Source organism: Neolamprologus brichardi, chromosome 13 (assembly GCF_056152115.1).
Source record: "Neolamprologus brichardi isolate AB-2024 chromosome 13, ASM5615211v1, whole genome shotgun sequence".
Lineage (NCBI taxonomy): Eukaryota > Metazoa > Chordata > Actinopteri > Cichliformes > Cichlidae > Neolamprologus > Neolamprologus brichardi.
In genome coordinates this window covers 19731228-19746109 of record NC_142116.1, presented here as the reverse complement: position 1 = coordinate 19746109, position 14882 = coordinate 19731228, and the positions used below count along the sequence as shown (strand labels likewise).

General features: G+C 39.4%; 2 protein-coding genes across 3 annotated transcripts in view; both read right to left on the bottom strand.

Moving 5' to 3' along the window:
- Positions 1-25: 25 nt before the first annotated feature.
- On the bottom strand, positions 26-5258 carry LOC118454910 (uncharacterized). 2 transcript variants are annotated; one of them, XM_087849723.1, is made up of 6 exons: positions 5094-5258; positions 1099-4338; positions 793-972; positions 536-708; positions 335-452; positions 26-211 (listed from the first exon to the last, which is right to left on the bottom strand). In XM_087849723.1, exons 1-6 carry the CDS (start codon positions 5241-5243, stop codon positions 26-28), a joined length of 4047 nt encoding a protein of 1348 aa, XP_087705849.1. In that variant the 5' UTR covers positions 5244-5258. The 2 variants fall into 2 exon arrangements, with proteins under 2 accessions (XP_087705849.1, XP_087705848.1); XM_087849722.1 differs by having other exon boundaries at positions 1057-4338; positions 5094-5243.
- Positions 5259-8262: 3004 nt separating this feature from the next.
- The window catches only part of itga9 (integrin, alpha 9), a 48724-nt gene continuing 42104 nt past the window's right edge, over positions 8263-14882 (bottom strand). The window contains exons 27-28 of the mRNA XM_006800815.3: positions 12879-12998; positions 8263-10939 (exon numbers count right to left, since the gene is read on the bottom strand). Coding sequence (XP_006800878.2) covers positions 10841-10939; positions 12879-12998 — 219 coding nt within the window. The 3' untranslated portion in view covers positions 8263-10840. The remainder of the gene's footprint in view (positions 10940-12878; positions 12999-14882) is intronic.

Genomic DNA, 14882 nt, shown 5'->3' with positions numbered 1-14882 from the left:
TTTTCAAGATACAGTTGTAGCTGTCTTATACATTAATATGTGGGGCAAGACTTGGGGCTAAAGGGTGCGCTGACGTCTTCCTCAGTCCCAGCTCATCTGTATCTGGGTTAGAGGTCTGCTGGGCTCGATGGATCTCCAGGTTTCTCTTCCACTGGAAACACAAAGCTGTAGCCTCTGCACCATCCGAATTTGGCTCAGGCTGCTTCAGACCCTGAAATCAGAGTGCAAGTGTTCAGTTTTAAGGAAGCAATTCATAGGGCATAATAAAAAGATGCCACTGAATCATATATTTGTAGTCCAGAGTTGCTGCTTGCGGTTGTGGTGTTGGATTTACTTTAATGCATGCTGTTTCTGCAGCTCGAACCCCACGTAAGACTGTCTGGAGCAGATTTTGTGCATTCTTTACCAGGATCTCATCAGAAGATTTGCACCCAGGAGTCACAGCATTGACACTTTGCAGGCAGAAGAAAATACTCATATTACCTTTCTTTTTTTTTAGTTTTCAGTGTGTGATTTCTGCTTAAAATTTCCTGACCTGGAAATGATGCTGAGCTGATTTGTAATGGTGAGAATCTGCTCAACAATTAGCGAGAGTTCAACTGCACACTGCTTGTCGAGGCTGTGGTTGGCAATAACTCTGATAAACTGGGTAACTGACTGGCAGTTTGAGATCACATCTTTGGCTGCAGAAACAAAAGCCTCTTTATTCTAAAGAAAAAGAAACAAAGATTGTAGATTAGTGTGCCTGCAAATCTAGTTGACGGTTGTGGAGGGACTTTTAGTGGGCATTACCGCTATTGGGCCTTTCTTCTTCAGATACTGAGTCATGTAACATATTGTGTCGGCCATCTTCCTGGTCACCTGGATGATTCTGTTGTCCTTGGGATCCCAGCTGTTGCTTTCTTGCTTTAGAAAAAGGGAGGTGTAGGTCAGGGAAGAGACTTCTTGGCACAAGCCAGATGCAGCACTATCCTGCAGAGAAGAATTAGGACATGGTTTATTGCAACATGATGGATTTATTACACAATAAAATCTGATCAATTATGCAATATTTACATCTTTTTTAGTATTTCTAGGTCCATATTTGGCCCCAGATGCCATATTTATGTTACTTTTTGCAGCATCTACATTTTCTTTAATGCCTTTCTGGTTTGAATTTATTGTTGTGTCAGAGGTAAATTCCACTTCTTTGACTTTAGTTGGGATTTTAGCCAAAACTTTGCTAATATCCTCAGGTGCTCTCCCCTGTAGTCCAGCCGTTATGTACTCTTTAACCTCTTGGTGAATCCCTTCTTGCTTCCTGATCTCTTCCACCACGTAATGAGCTTTTGCTGACCAACAGCGTATCTGCACATCCAGACTGAGTGTGTCACAAATGTAGTGAGTCTCTAGCATGAGCCTCGCCCTGCAGATTATATCTGAGATCTGAAAAGACAGGTGGTCATTAATGGACCTCAGATTGGAGCGAGCGCGTGGGTCATGGATGTAATTTAAGCTGTCCTCCACTCTTCTTGTAGCAGATTTTACATTTTCAACAAGCGTTTGTGTCGCATGTTCAAACTTTTTCTCCGCATCTTCTGTGTTGTTCTCTCTGAAGTGTTCAGCAGCGAAATGAGCAATTGTGAGAAGATTTTGAAATGTAGTATCATAGTCCTTATTCACTTTGCTTAAATGACCAAAAAGCACTCGAATTTTAATCAAAAGTTTTCTCTGGAAGAATTCTGATTTTGCAAGGTGCACCACGCCTGGCATTAAATCAAATTCTTCTGCAGTTTTAAGGTAGTCCTCAGTCAGATTTTTCAGTTCATCCTGGTATCCGGTTAACTCCTTTGATTTATAAGCACTTCTGCAGTTTATGCTTGTGAGCCTGGTTGCCTCTTGGATTCGGAGCGAGTTCTCAGACAACACTGAGAGCTGTTTCTGAGGGTTCAAATGGTTCAGTGCAGTCGATGTTCCCAAAATCTTATCCAGAGAATTAAGTAAAATCTGAACGGAGAGACTCCAGAGGATACAAAGTGCCTCTAGCTGATCTGACTGTCCTTCATATGCGGAGGAAAACTCTATCAGTTGCCTTGTGTTGTTCTGTGCTTTGGTAAGCTTGCTGTGTAAAACCCTCAATGTTTCTTGACCATCACTTTGTGTGGTTAAATCTGACGATGTCAAGAGTTGGACCACGTCAGCACATAAAGTCATTGCTTCATTGAGTTGCTGTGCAGAACTGGCTGGCATATTTGGTAGATTCCCTTGCAGCTCATTATAAACAGTGTGATACCAGGTCCCAGCTGCTGGCAGCAAAACCTTTCGAATGTTATTAATAAGGTCAGAAAACTGTGTGCTGTGCTTAAAGATGCTCTCCGTGCTCATCGCTGAGCTCATCGCCGTCTCTTGAGCTGTCTGGACGAGCAGTGGAGTCAGGGACACCAGCTCGGCCCTAAAGATTTCCAAAGTCTGACAGTCAACTGCATCGACAATGACCAAGGCTTCCTTTGTAGCTTGGGCATAACAGTTTGACAGCTCAAGAACACTGGTGCAGGCCTGGTTGAGCAGTGTCACGTCTTTCCCTTTAGTCACAGTTACAACTTCATACAAGAGGGGTAAAAGGTCAAATTTGAGAGGCTTGAGAATCAGTTTAGGCTCATCTGAGACAGCTGGGAACGTTAAATCATCGCTGTCAACTTTATGGTCTGGTTCGGCTTTTATGGGTCCCTGATCTGTGTGCTTCTCCTCATGTTTGGTTTCTCTTTCCAAAACTTCAAAAAAAGGAATATCCGAGCCTCTTAACATATCGTCCACACTCAGTTCACAGCTGTCTTTGACTGGCAGACATGGCTGTGTAATTTCGAGCTGACGAACTCCCTCTCGCAGCGGGCTCAGGAGATGCGGATGCTGTTGGCCATCCAATCCTGATCTAAGCACCTTAAAATGCTCAATGACGGTGGAAACGCTGTCACTAAATGTAGAATATGCCTCCACGTTCAGCGTGGATCCATTAAGCATGCCTCTGACTGACTCAGCTACTTTGGCTTGAGATGACTGAACCTGCTTCAGAAGGACCAAAAGGCCGTTCCTGTAGATGGGTTCGTCACTTCTATCCAAATGCCTCCTCACTGAGTGAATCGCCAGCTTCATGTGACCAATCAGGTTTGCTGCATGTTCATTAAACTGTTCATAGCTTTGTTCTCTGTATGCTGTGTCACATCCATGGCGATCACTCACCATCTCATTAACAGCTATACTGGTGAACTCCCTAATGTCCATCACATCACTGAAAGCATCCTGAAGCTGCTCAGTCTCCTCTTCCCATTTCTGACACACTTCATGAAGCTTCTGAGCAGTTTGCATTGAATTATCTGCCAGGTCCAGCGAAAGGGGAGCGATTCGAGCCCTGAGTCTCGAAAGGCATGCTCGGGAATTTTCCACATTCTCTAAACTCTTAGCATCGAGAGCCATAGCTGAGGTAAAATTGGCGACCTGGATTAGTCTGTCAGTGCAGGAAATTAAATCCTCAACTTCTGACTGAATAAAGTTCAGATCCAGCTTTGTAGAGGAATCTAAAACCAAGATGTGTCCTAAAAGTTGCTCAGCTGTGGAGGAAGCCACAAGAAGTGTGTCCATGACTTGATACAGAACTGTAGTCATCAAAGTTTTGTCAAGCATTAGTATTTGCTGGAGCAGGAAAGTGCAGGTCTTCTCAAAGCTCTGTGTAGAATCCTCAGAAGACTTTAAAAGCCTTTTTATGTCAGACCAGAACTGCAGGATGTGACGACAGTGGAAAACCACTCTTTGCTGAAAGTCTCTGCGAGACATGTTTGCCACGACCATGCAGTGAAACACAAGATCTCTGACCAAGCAGTCAAAGCTGCTGTCTCGGATTGAGGAGGTGGAGGGACTAGTGAGCAGTTGTAATAGACTTTTACTTTTCCAGGTATAATACCCACAAGGCCCCAGTGGTCCTCCATGGCAGTCACTCTGGAGAGTTGCTGTAATGTCACCAACAGTATTCTGAACTTTGTCCAGAATGTACCTCTTGGCTTCTCGGGCTTGCTCATTGGTAGGGTGTTTGATGGTTGTACACATGGCTGTGTGCAGCATGGAGATGCACCTCCTCAGGGTGTCCAAGGAATCGAGGAGTTGTTTGGTTTGTCTGGGATCCCGTAAGGAATTTGCTCTCTCCATTGTCAGTCTGTTAAAGAGGAGAAGAGCCTCAGAAAACATTTGGAAAGATTCAAGAAGAAACTTGATATCTGAGGAGGAGCCAACTTCAGAGAGACACTCCAAAACCTGATCAGCAGCAGCTATAACTTTCCTTACAGCAGCATCATCATCCACCAACAGAACCTAGGAGCAGAAGGTAAAAGTCACTGTGTTACTGCTGCTCTACAGCTTACTCCCTAATGTTTAAGAAGTATGAAAATACGGTGTCAGACTGTCAGTAAATCAATAAGTTAAAAGATTTTGGCCATGATTGAAATATTTCAACAGCTTTGACAGAATACGACAAAATGTAAACAGATCCATCTATAGGCTTTGGTGAGCCTCTTTGGTTTTATGCTGCATTTGGCTGAAAACCTTCAGTGAACTGTATGAACAGCTGCCGTTTGGATCGCCATGAAATTTGGTTTCTGAGCTTCCAAACTGTGATTCAGAGTCAATGCTAAAATCGTTATAATGCTCGGAATTATATGTTGCTATGCCAGCTCAGACTTTGAAAGTGAAACAGAGGAGAAAGTTTCTACATTGTCATGAAATTACAGTCAGTGAGTAGCTAACAGGAAAGAATTACTGTTCTTAAAAATTAACAATGGAAAAAAATGTTCTTTACAAAACAGCACCAGAAGGCTTAAGATGATGGCTGAGTTGCTGAGATTCTCCACATGTGAATTAAAAACAGACGGTGTGGGAGTCTTCTGTTGTTTTTAAATAATGTCAACATTTAAGAAACCTCTGAGAAAGTAAAAGCAGATGTAGCTGCCTAAGAGGAATCTAATGAAACCTTTAAGTGCTTTAACCTTATTTGTTTTCTCTCTGCTTTAATTTGGGTATAATTTTTAGGACAGTTGCAGACAGCTTTTTTTTTTCTTTTTTTACTTTACCTTGACTATTCCAAGGAAAACGTTTTGTGTAGCAGTGACGAGCTCTTCTCTGTGCTCAGTTAAACTTGGCTGGATACTCAGTTTCTGAGCTGCCAGCAGGACATGCTGCCCACACACAGCGAATGACTCTAGCAGGGAGGACATCTCCATGTGAAAAACTTCATCCTCCGTCTCACGTATTTGCCTAGAAGTAAAGAGTCTGCTGTTCATCAGATAATATATACAAACACAATTCCAACCAAGCTGGGATGCTGTATAAACAGTAAATAAAAACAAAAGGCAATTATTTACAGAGCTCACAAACTCACATTTATTGATAATAGAAGACATAAAAAAATAAAATGTTTAAGCTGAGACACGTTTGCCCATCATCGTTTGATAGAAGTTTCTCTTTATTTTTGGGAGAAAAATGATAGAGGATCATAAAGGAGAGTGATGCACATCAAATTAGAGCTGTTCATGAATTATTAATTAATAATGAAATAAAATATTCATTTATCAAAGTATTTATGAAATAATTAAGTCTTCACTAATAATTACATCTTACTAAATGATTTAATAGACAACAAAAGGTAAGTTAATAACTCTAAATTAATTATTAAGCCATCAATAAATACTTGAAATGGAAAAAGAATTTAATTAAAAGGAACAGTGGAAATGAGCCATCTGATTGGCTAGAGGAGAAGGGCTAGCCACCTGGATTTCTCTGTGTTTGGCCCAGTAGTACTGCTACTGCTAAGGAGAGCTTTAAAGGAAATGTTGGTGGTACACAAGGACATTTTAACTTGATCTTCACTTCCTTAAAATGTCTTAGATGATTAAATCAGGTATAAGAAGAATATGACGGGACCTTGCAGTAAAATGAAGCCCTGATCCTCCGCTAGCCTCTTGAAGGTAATATGCTAACAACGCTAACACTAGCATCACTGCCCCACACTTTAATGCTAAAAAAAATCTGTTGCCTTCATTAAAAAACCATAACAAAATAAAAACAAATAAATAAAACAAAAGCAAAACAAAAATGACTCAAGTTGTCCAACCTTGTGTCTAAAGTCTAAAGTTGCAGTGCTGTGTTTGTAGAATACCCAGTATGAAGATTAGACTGGAGCAGATCTTTGAAGTCCTCATGTGGATTGTTAACACCTCCACCCAGTTCAAAAAGCCATTAACAGCTGCTATTTTCTGAGGTCCCCTCCACCAGAGGAGCCTGTGTTTCACTACCAGCAGACCAACTTATTTATTTTCAATTTTAATTGTTTTGTAATCATGTTTTTAAAAAACTAGTTAACACAAAAGACATTACTTTGTTGTTAAATGGTTTCTTCTTTAATTATGAAAGTGTTTAAATCACATAGCACGGTGTTTGTTGGGGTTGATTTGTCCACATGATTAGTCTACATGTTCCTGCCTCTTATTTTTATCCAAAGTCGGGAAACCCAGCCACTCTAAATCTGGCATTTTTACAAGATGAATTTAAGTGCTCAAATGAATGAAAATACATTTTCCCTTTTAAATAAACAAAACATATGCCTATTTATGTCACAGGCCTGTTGCCAGTTTATCTATTTAACTGTAAAATGTCCCTTGAGTACCACTTATTTTTCCACTGTTTTGTTGCCTTCATCCCAGTTTTTTGAGACATGTTGCATCCATAAAATTCAAAATGAGGTAATGTTTTTCCTGAAGTCGTCCTTTTTCTCAGTTCAAACATTTAATTTGTGTTCTATGTTCTATTGTGAATAATGCCTGAGATTTGTGAATCTCTGCATTCTCTTACATAAGTATTCTAACTCTTTCCCAATTTGGGTTGTATTACACATTTCAGTTTCATACAGATTAAATAATTAAATTTCATTTTCTTATATCCTCCCGAGAGCCAGCTTATTCATTTAGATCCTGTGTAATGGACATTTGTCTATATCTTGTGACTTATTTGAGCTACCCTTCTAAGTCCTGATGTCCCCAATAGAGGACATCCTGGCCTTTCCATTGATATCTTATGTGTTTGGGTGGCCTCTTTTAGCTCCAAAGATGCAGGAAATTACAAGAAAAGGTTAAATTGAAAGATACTTTTTTCCTCTCTGCAGGCTATTGCTTCATTTGAAGTATTATACATTATGATTTTCATAACAGTACATACCTGGAAGCCACTGCTGCCATGTTCTCAGTAGCTTTAGCCACAGTCTGAGCTGCCCCCTCCAGCTGGCTGAATTGTTCAGGTTCCTCTGCGCTGTCACACAGCAACACCAGGCGGCATATATGAATTGCAATTGGTGCAACCACCTGCTCAACTGCTACAGTCCTGATCAACCCATGATCGAACAATGAGGACATAGTTAACAGACTGATTCTCTCTGGTCAAAAGAAAGCGAGTACCATAAATGTTGTTGTATTCCTGCTGTATTTAGCGTGGTAGCTTTTTTAATAATTGATTTGCTCACCACAGCAGCTTGTTGACTTCAGTGTTTCATAGCAACTGGTGTCACCTGATCAACAGCACGCAGCTTCATCAAGCTTTAATGTATTGACTGATTAGTTGCCATACTCTTTGAGATAATGCTTTGTTAGGTGTGGTTGAACTTTTAAAGAGAGTTTTACAGTTTTCTGGCACATGGTCAGTGAAAGTATAGTAGCAAATTATTAGGATCTTCAAGAAGATATGGGAAAACTCTTAGCAAAATAGAAAGAGGACATTAAAACATTGAATATTGTACATAACATGTTGTTTCTGACCAGGGTTTCTTTAAAATGCATTCACATTATTTTCAGTGCTTAAGATATGGGCTAATTTGGATTTTTTTATACTTTCAGGTTAAATGGTAGTGTTTTCTAAAACTCATGATATTACACCATCATACTGTATCAATACATTTGTATAAAAAGTCATCAGCACCCAACGAATCCACCCTATCCCTTTAAAATAAAGATAAAGTTCTGTAGCCCAAAAGAAAAAAAAATCAATGATATTTAATTCACAATGACACAAGATCAAAATATAAATATATATTTGCCATTTTGGGGATTTTTAGCTGATCAGAATGGTCATTTTCTGTGGACTGGTTGTTATTTCAGCTCTAATGTATCTAAGAACATCTACTTACACATGTACTTAGTGTAAATGATCAGTGAAAAGTTTATTAAAATATTTTTTTAATAGTATTTCCCCCCAAATTGCATTTTCTAAAAACCTGAACAAGCAGTTTTGTGTTTTTCCCCATTGTTGAATTTTGTTTGGTGCGACTGAAGAAAAGCTGCCAGCAGAGAGCACCATTCACCACAAATAAGCAGCAAACACTGGAGCCACGTTGATAACAAGAGACTTCATTCTAAAATTCATCAACAGATAAATATACAGCTGGAACATGATTTTAAACATCAAACGTACAGCACACTATAATGGAAATGATATTCAGTGACAGTAGTATACTCAGAACAAAACCCCAAATAACGATGCGATTAAAGGTGACAAACATAAAAACAAAGTATAATCATCACAGTTAAACTTTACCAAAAAAAAAAAAAGTCAAGTGTTGTTTTCTCTGCATTAATACATAGCAACGGTTTAACAGATGCAGAGGGAAGGCGTGGATGTGTACAGTATACGCTGTGTTACCAGTGGAAGTAAATGGTGTCAGAAGATCTATACAGCACATTTTAGAGCGAAGCAATCATAGTGATCAATAAAGTGACGATAAAGTTTTAGTTCTTTGGCATTGCACGTTTAAATCTGACTGGTCTACTAAAGGAATTACCAAAAGGTACTTTATACTTATATACTGCATATCTATTTTAATGTAAATCGTATCACCCAATGCTGATTGTTAAAGCTTTTGACTCTTAAACTGAATCTTTTTTGGAGCATAATTAAAGTTTTCGGGTTTTTTTTAAGATAACATGAATTTATCTGTTTGTTCAACTAGATAGGGTTGCAAATGTGCAAAGTACAGACACACAAAACTTTGCAGTTAACATCAAAACAAAGTTCAAAAATGGGTAGGGTATGACCTATGAGTATTGAGCAACAGGTGCCAGAAGCAGGGGGACCAAGGCACCAGCGATTCCCATATTACCACATTTTAATTTTCTCACTGTTTATATATTTGTGGGGAGCTTTAATACAGAATTTGCTAATATGTTATTTCAATCACAATTAAATCTAGCATTTAAAAGAACCGACAATCCTGTAGGGGGGGAAAAAGGTTTAGCAGAGAGGAGCTGTGGGTTCGTATGGTGGCAGATTTTTCAGGGCACTGACATCCCTCAACCCTGGCTTAAAAGTAACGTTTCCCAGGAGCCCCAAAGAGCTTGTATACTGTATGTGTAGTGATTGAGTGCAGCATATTCTCACCTATTTTTAGGGCATTACTCATACCACGAGCCCTTATAAATGACTGTAGGTAGACGCCTATTGCAGTCTTTCATCTGGCTGTGGAGAGCAACATATCTCATATTTCGCACTATAATCCAATGCCTGATAACATAACAGTAAACTTAAAAATGGTATGCTCCGGTAAAGTCTGAGAAGGTTTTGGAAATAAATTGTGATCAGGTATTTCAAGAACAATAGTAAATCCTTTTCTGCTGTATTTCAGTGAGAATTTACAAGACATTCAGCTAAACTATGTTCACTCGAGCCTGGGAGGTTTGGCCGTCCATTATAAAAGTCTCCTTGCATACCTGAGCAGTTTTTGCTCCTACCAAAAGCAGCTTTACGTCAGATTTGCTTGACTATACATTCCACTTTCAAAACTCATGGTATTTTGAAACATTTTAAAGAATAAAGATTTAAGTTTAATCTATGAAATAATAGCTTTTGTATATTATCATCTACCAGCGAATCAGCTGAAAGCCAGACCAGAACAAAAGGAATGATCTTTTAACCATCTTTTGCATTTTAGGCATGGTTAACAATGGAAACATGAAAAAAGCGGTCATCATGAAGACAGAGAGAGCCCTCACAGTGTGTCACAAATGGAAACACTAGTGCATTGCATGGGGACAGTGTGCGGGTACTGTAGCATAGAATTAGCTCTGGCTGATTAGAAATGTGAGGGGATGGGCAATCAGATGTGTAAAACAGATTTTCATCAGCCAGCAATAGTACAGAAAAGATACAATCTTTCACTCCCAGCATCTGGGATGAACTGAATATACAAATGATTCCAATCATATACTCTACTGGACATATCTTTGGCACAAAAAATAAAGCTAAGGGGCCAAGGCATTCATTCTTATCAAACATCAGTGCTTTTAAGAAAACATACCGTAGATATAGTATGTTTATAATGGCATTCAAAACCCCAACTCTTTTCAAAGCTCACTTTTACACAATATGGCTTAAAGTATATGTATAAAAATAAATTTGCTATGTAACACAGCCCTGAGGGTTTTCTTGTCCACCAGTATTCATGCCGTCTCCACATCCCTGTACGGATGTGAGCCTCCATCAACAGCTCTGCTCTGCTGGCTGGGTGATACCTCCTTTGAGATTAGCTGAATTCCACAGCAAGTGTCCGCTGGCAAGCCACCTTGTCACCTCAGAAGCCTGTTTCCTGGACTCCCTCCCTCCTCCCCCCAAAAATATTAAGTCTCCAAAAAATATGGAGAATATTCTTCTCTTCCACATATGGAAGACTGAAGGGCCCAATGCCACAGGGGGCGGCTGGGCTGAGAGACCCTGTGCTATTGGATCTTTCGCAACCGAATCCCTAATCTCACTGGCTCCTCTGGGACTCCCGTTGTAAGTCTCAGTGGTCCTTATCCATCCAGTCCCAGCTTTCATCACTGTCCTTTCTGTTCTTTTCAGCCTCAATGATCTCTCTGTAGCGTCGACGGAAGAATCCCATCTGTCAAAGAGTGAGAGGAGTAAGAATTTAAGTTAATAAGCTGCATCTGTGGTCGTGTATGACTTGCAAAATAAAATATTCATTTCAGTCAGCAATTACAGATCACATTCACTTTACATTGCTGCATAACATTTTCAGAAACATACCAGAATTTTTTAGCATATACCTTTTCTCTCCAGAGATTGTCATTTTTCAAGCAAAACATAACATAGGTAATTCATAGCTGTGACCTAGAGTTAAACCACTAGCTGATTTTATCGCTCCATATTAGCTTATCACGTACATATATTTTGGTACAGGCAAATATGTCTCAAATATAACATTTTTGTCATATCTGATACCCTTGCTTCCTCTCTGAGCAGAGAGGTGTGAAGATAACACTAATTTTTGTACTGTAAATACGTTTCCTGCTACTTTGACCTGCTAAGGCCGTTAAGCTAGGTATTATATTCTCCTGTGAAAGAAATATACCTGCTTAAGATACAATTTTACATTTCAGTTTTAACATGAAATAAATAAAAACATGTGTGTTAAAGTTGCTTTTAGATGACATGACGAGTGTCAGGTTAGCTTTTTCCTCTTGTTTTTAGTTTTTGCGTTAAGCTCACGCTGCTGATTTGTTAGCTTAGCACAAAGTGTTGCTCAGTGTTGCTCTTTTTTTTAAAAAGGTAGTAACAGTTATATCTTTGTTATGAATACATTTCAGGAATCTTTTTTTGTTAAACACTAGCTAGTTATTTTGCAGCTGTTTTTCAGTATCACCCTAAAAAAAGCATTTTGGCTGTTGCAGGAGAGGTTTGTGAGTATTGACGCATGACACTGAGACAAACTGCAGCAGCCTTTTTTTAATGCTAGAAAATCAGGATTTGCGCAACACCATTGTCTTGCTTGTCTGCTGGATTTGGTTTGACATAATACGTAATAGCAATGCAATTCACTGGCTAACTCTCAGGAGTGTCATTGGATGAGCGGCCAATTGGACAATTTATTGAGAACGTCTCTTTTCAGCACTTTTACAGAAATTACATAATTTTTGTTAAGCTAACAACTCAGACCTTGAGTTCACTGTGATGGATTATATATCTAAGTTAAAGAAATGTGCAAGTTAATATTTTCTCCCACAGTGAAACAGATGGAAAATAATGGATCTATGAGGTGGGCAATTTATTTCAAATATAAAGGATTGAAATATGGCCAACAGCAATGTAAGTAAAACCACATGAAACCACCACCAAGGTTTGACAAAACTCAAGCATTTACCTTGCTGAAACATTTCTTTAGGAATGTAATACTGAATACCCATTTAAATTTCATGAAAGTATAAGATTCATTTACCAAGTGTAGTATGTATGAGATATGACAATGTGGTAAGACCAGTAGATTCTTGGTGTATATCTAATCAAAGCAGCCACACTGGCTTGCTGCCTCTCTCCCTACGACTCCATTCATTTATCTGTATTTGGCTGCTGAAGTTTATTGATACAGACCTGTGCTCTCCTCAGGCATTTCCTGAAGAGAGCAATACAGGACATGTGCCGCTCTTGTAAGTGGGGTTTATTTTGGCAGGATCCGAGGAACTGGGGATCGGGGGGGGGGGGGAGGGGGGGGGGGGAAGGTTCAACATTTCAAGGCTTAGTTGTGGTATTCCCAGTGAAAGATGAAGTAGGGAAAAAGGAATGGAGTTTTCTTCTAAAGGGGCCTCTGGACAGCAGTGTAATTGCCATTCCCCCCTCTTTAGATTTTTTCTTTCATGTGGGTGGTGTGGTGTTAATTATTGTCCACTGTCACAGAGTGGACAAAACAAGCTTTCTTTCTTACTTCTTCCCCCTAATCTCTGGCTGTTTCTGTACAACCAGATACTGCGCTGGCATTTAAGTGGAGTGTTGTGACCAGTGCTGTAAGCTGAAAAGTCTCGATCTGTGTTTATGAGTTGGCTTACCTTCCAGAGCAGCACAGCTAACAGCAAAAAGATGAGGATTCCCACCAGCAAACTGATGGCGATGATCCAGCCGACTACGTAACCCCTTGGCTCCTGACTGTGGAGAGCCTCAAACACCAGCTAAAACACAACAACATCACAGTGAGTCACACTAAAATGCAACACACGCAATGCACATTAAGTCATGTGCTGCTAATGATGCAATCCAGTGCAAAACAGCAAGAGAGACACATCTGATTTCAGAGTGCTTTGGTTCCATGGTTTGATTCAAAGGACCAAAAGCAAAAAAAAAAAATGCTTTCAAATAACAGGAAACTGGTACGAAGGCATTTTTCAGGACATAGATATTGGTTATACAAACAGGAAGCACAAGTCAGACTTAAATTAGATTCTAGGTTCATGGAGTGACCTTTGGTCCACATGGAACAAACATTATGAGCAGGTTTATTAATTTGTAACAGCTGATGCTTTCAAACACATCTGCAGTCATAAGTGAGCATTTTTGGACATCTCAGTTAGTCAGCCCTCTTTGGTCCAGACTAAATTATTTTGATAGCCATACGATGGAGAACCATGACATTTATTGAGGATGTGATGAACCCAAGACTTTTAATGTAAGCAAAAAACCCCAAACAAACAAACATAAACAACTGATAAGATTCACATCAGCCTGTAAGGAACATTTCCATGCTAACGAGCTAAACTAAGATAGTGACTTTGATATATGATGGTAACGTTAAACATCAGCAAGTATTTGTCTTATTAATCAGAGCAGATAAAAACAATGCATCATCTACTCCCTTTTTGAATTTTGTGTCATGCTTTTAGACTGGCTAATTCTGAGTTATTGCTATTCAGGGAGCCTTGGCAACTCTTAGCTTGGTTCTGGTGTGATTTAGAGGTATCTGAGCTCTTTCCCATGACATGGAGGAACGCTGACCAGCTGGATAATCTGTCACAGACAACAAATTCATGCTTATTTATACCAGTGCACTCTGGCTTAAGTACAAAACATTTGGAGTGATCGTAAGTGACAAATTTTGTATATACTGTAATTAAGTAAACACACTGCACTTCTTTTGATTCCATTTCTAGCAGCAGTGCTAATGTTTATTTGAATTTGTAACAATTACCATTACATTTAAAAGGCCATATTTCTACTTTGGACAAAAGTTGATTTGAAGCTATTAGATATCCCTGTACAGGAGCCTTGTCCAACAAAATGAGCTCGACTGGTTAAATTTACACTGTATTAACAGTGTTTTGACTGAGTGAAATATTCCATTACTGTGCATCACAGCAAAGCCTGCTGTAATATTAGCATTCAGGCTTTAAATGGAAAACAGCAGACTGCCCAATTGCAAAATCGATGGGTTTATTTACTTACTAATGTTGCAAACAAAGACAAATACTGTGTGTTCACACACAGTGGGCCGCCCGAGGGACGCTGTGGCTTTAATGTCCAGCTAGACGGGATTTAAACATAAATGTGGCATGAAACACCAACTGTGAGCCAGCCAAAAAACTAAGTGGACATGTGAAGAACAATCTCTCTGTTGAATAGTTTCACACATTAACACGTTCCCGTTACCCCAAGCTCTGGAATGTAACTGTTGTTATGCATGCCAAGGCGTTTGCGTGTACAAAAAAGATTAAACCTCTACTGGTCATTGCTCTCTGACGCTGAGTTTCTCAATTTAACTTTGGCAGTCCCTTAATGTGAAGTTCATTTACCTCTGTCCTCAATTTCTAAATTTGTAAGTTGCACACTTTATTGCTTTAACAGCCTTATGTGTGCATTCTTAGTAAAAAAAAAACCCCAACATGTGGATTTATGTGGATTTGTTTTTATTTCACGGGTGATAAAAAAGTCAAGCTTGTTGTCTCGCTGACAGCCAGAAGGCTTGCTGTGAACAGCACAGCCTGGGACCACAAATTATATTTGCACTGTGTTCTCTAGCTAGCTGGGATCCTGAGGGAAAAGGTAAAAATGTTTACTAAAAT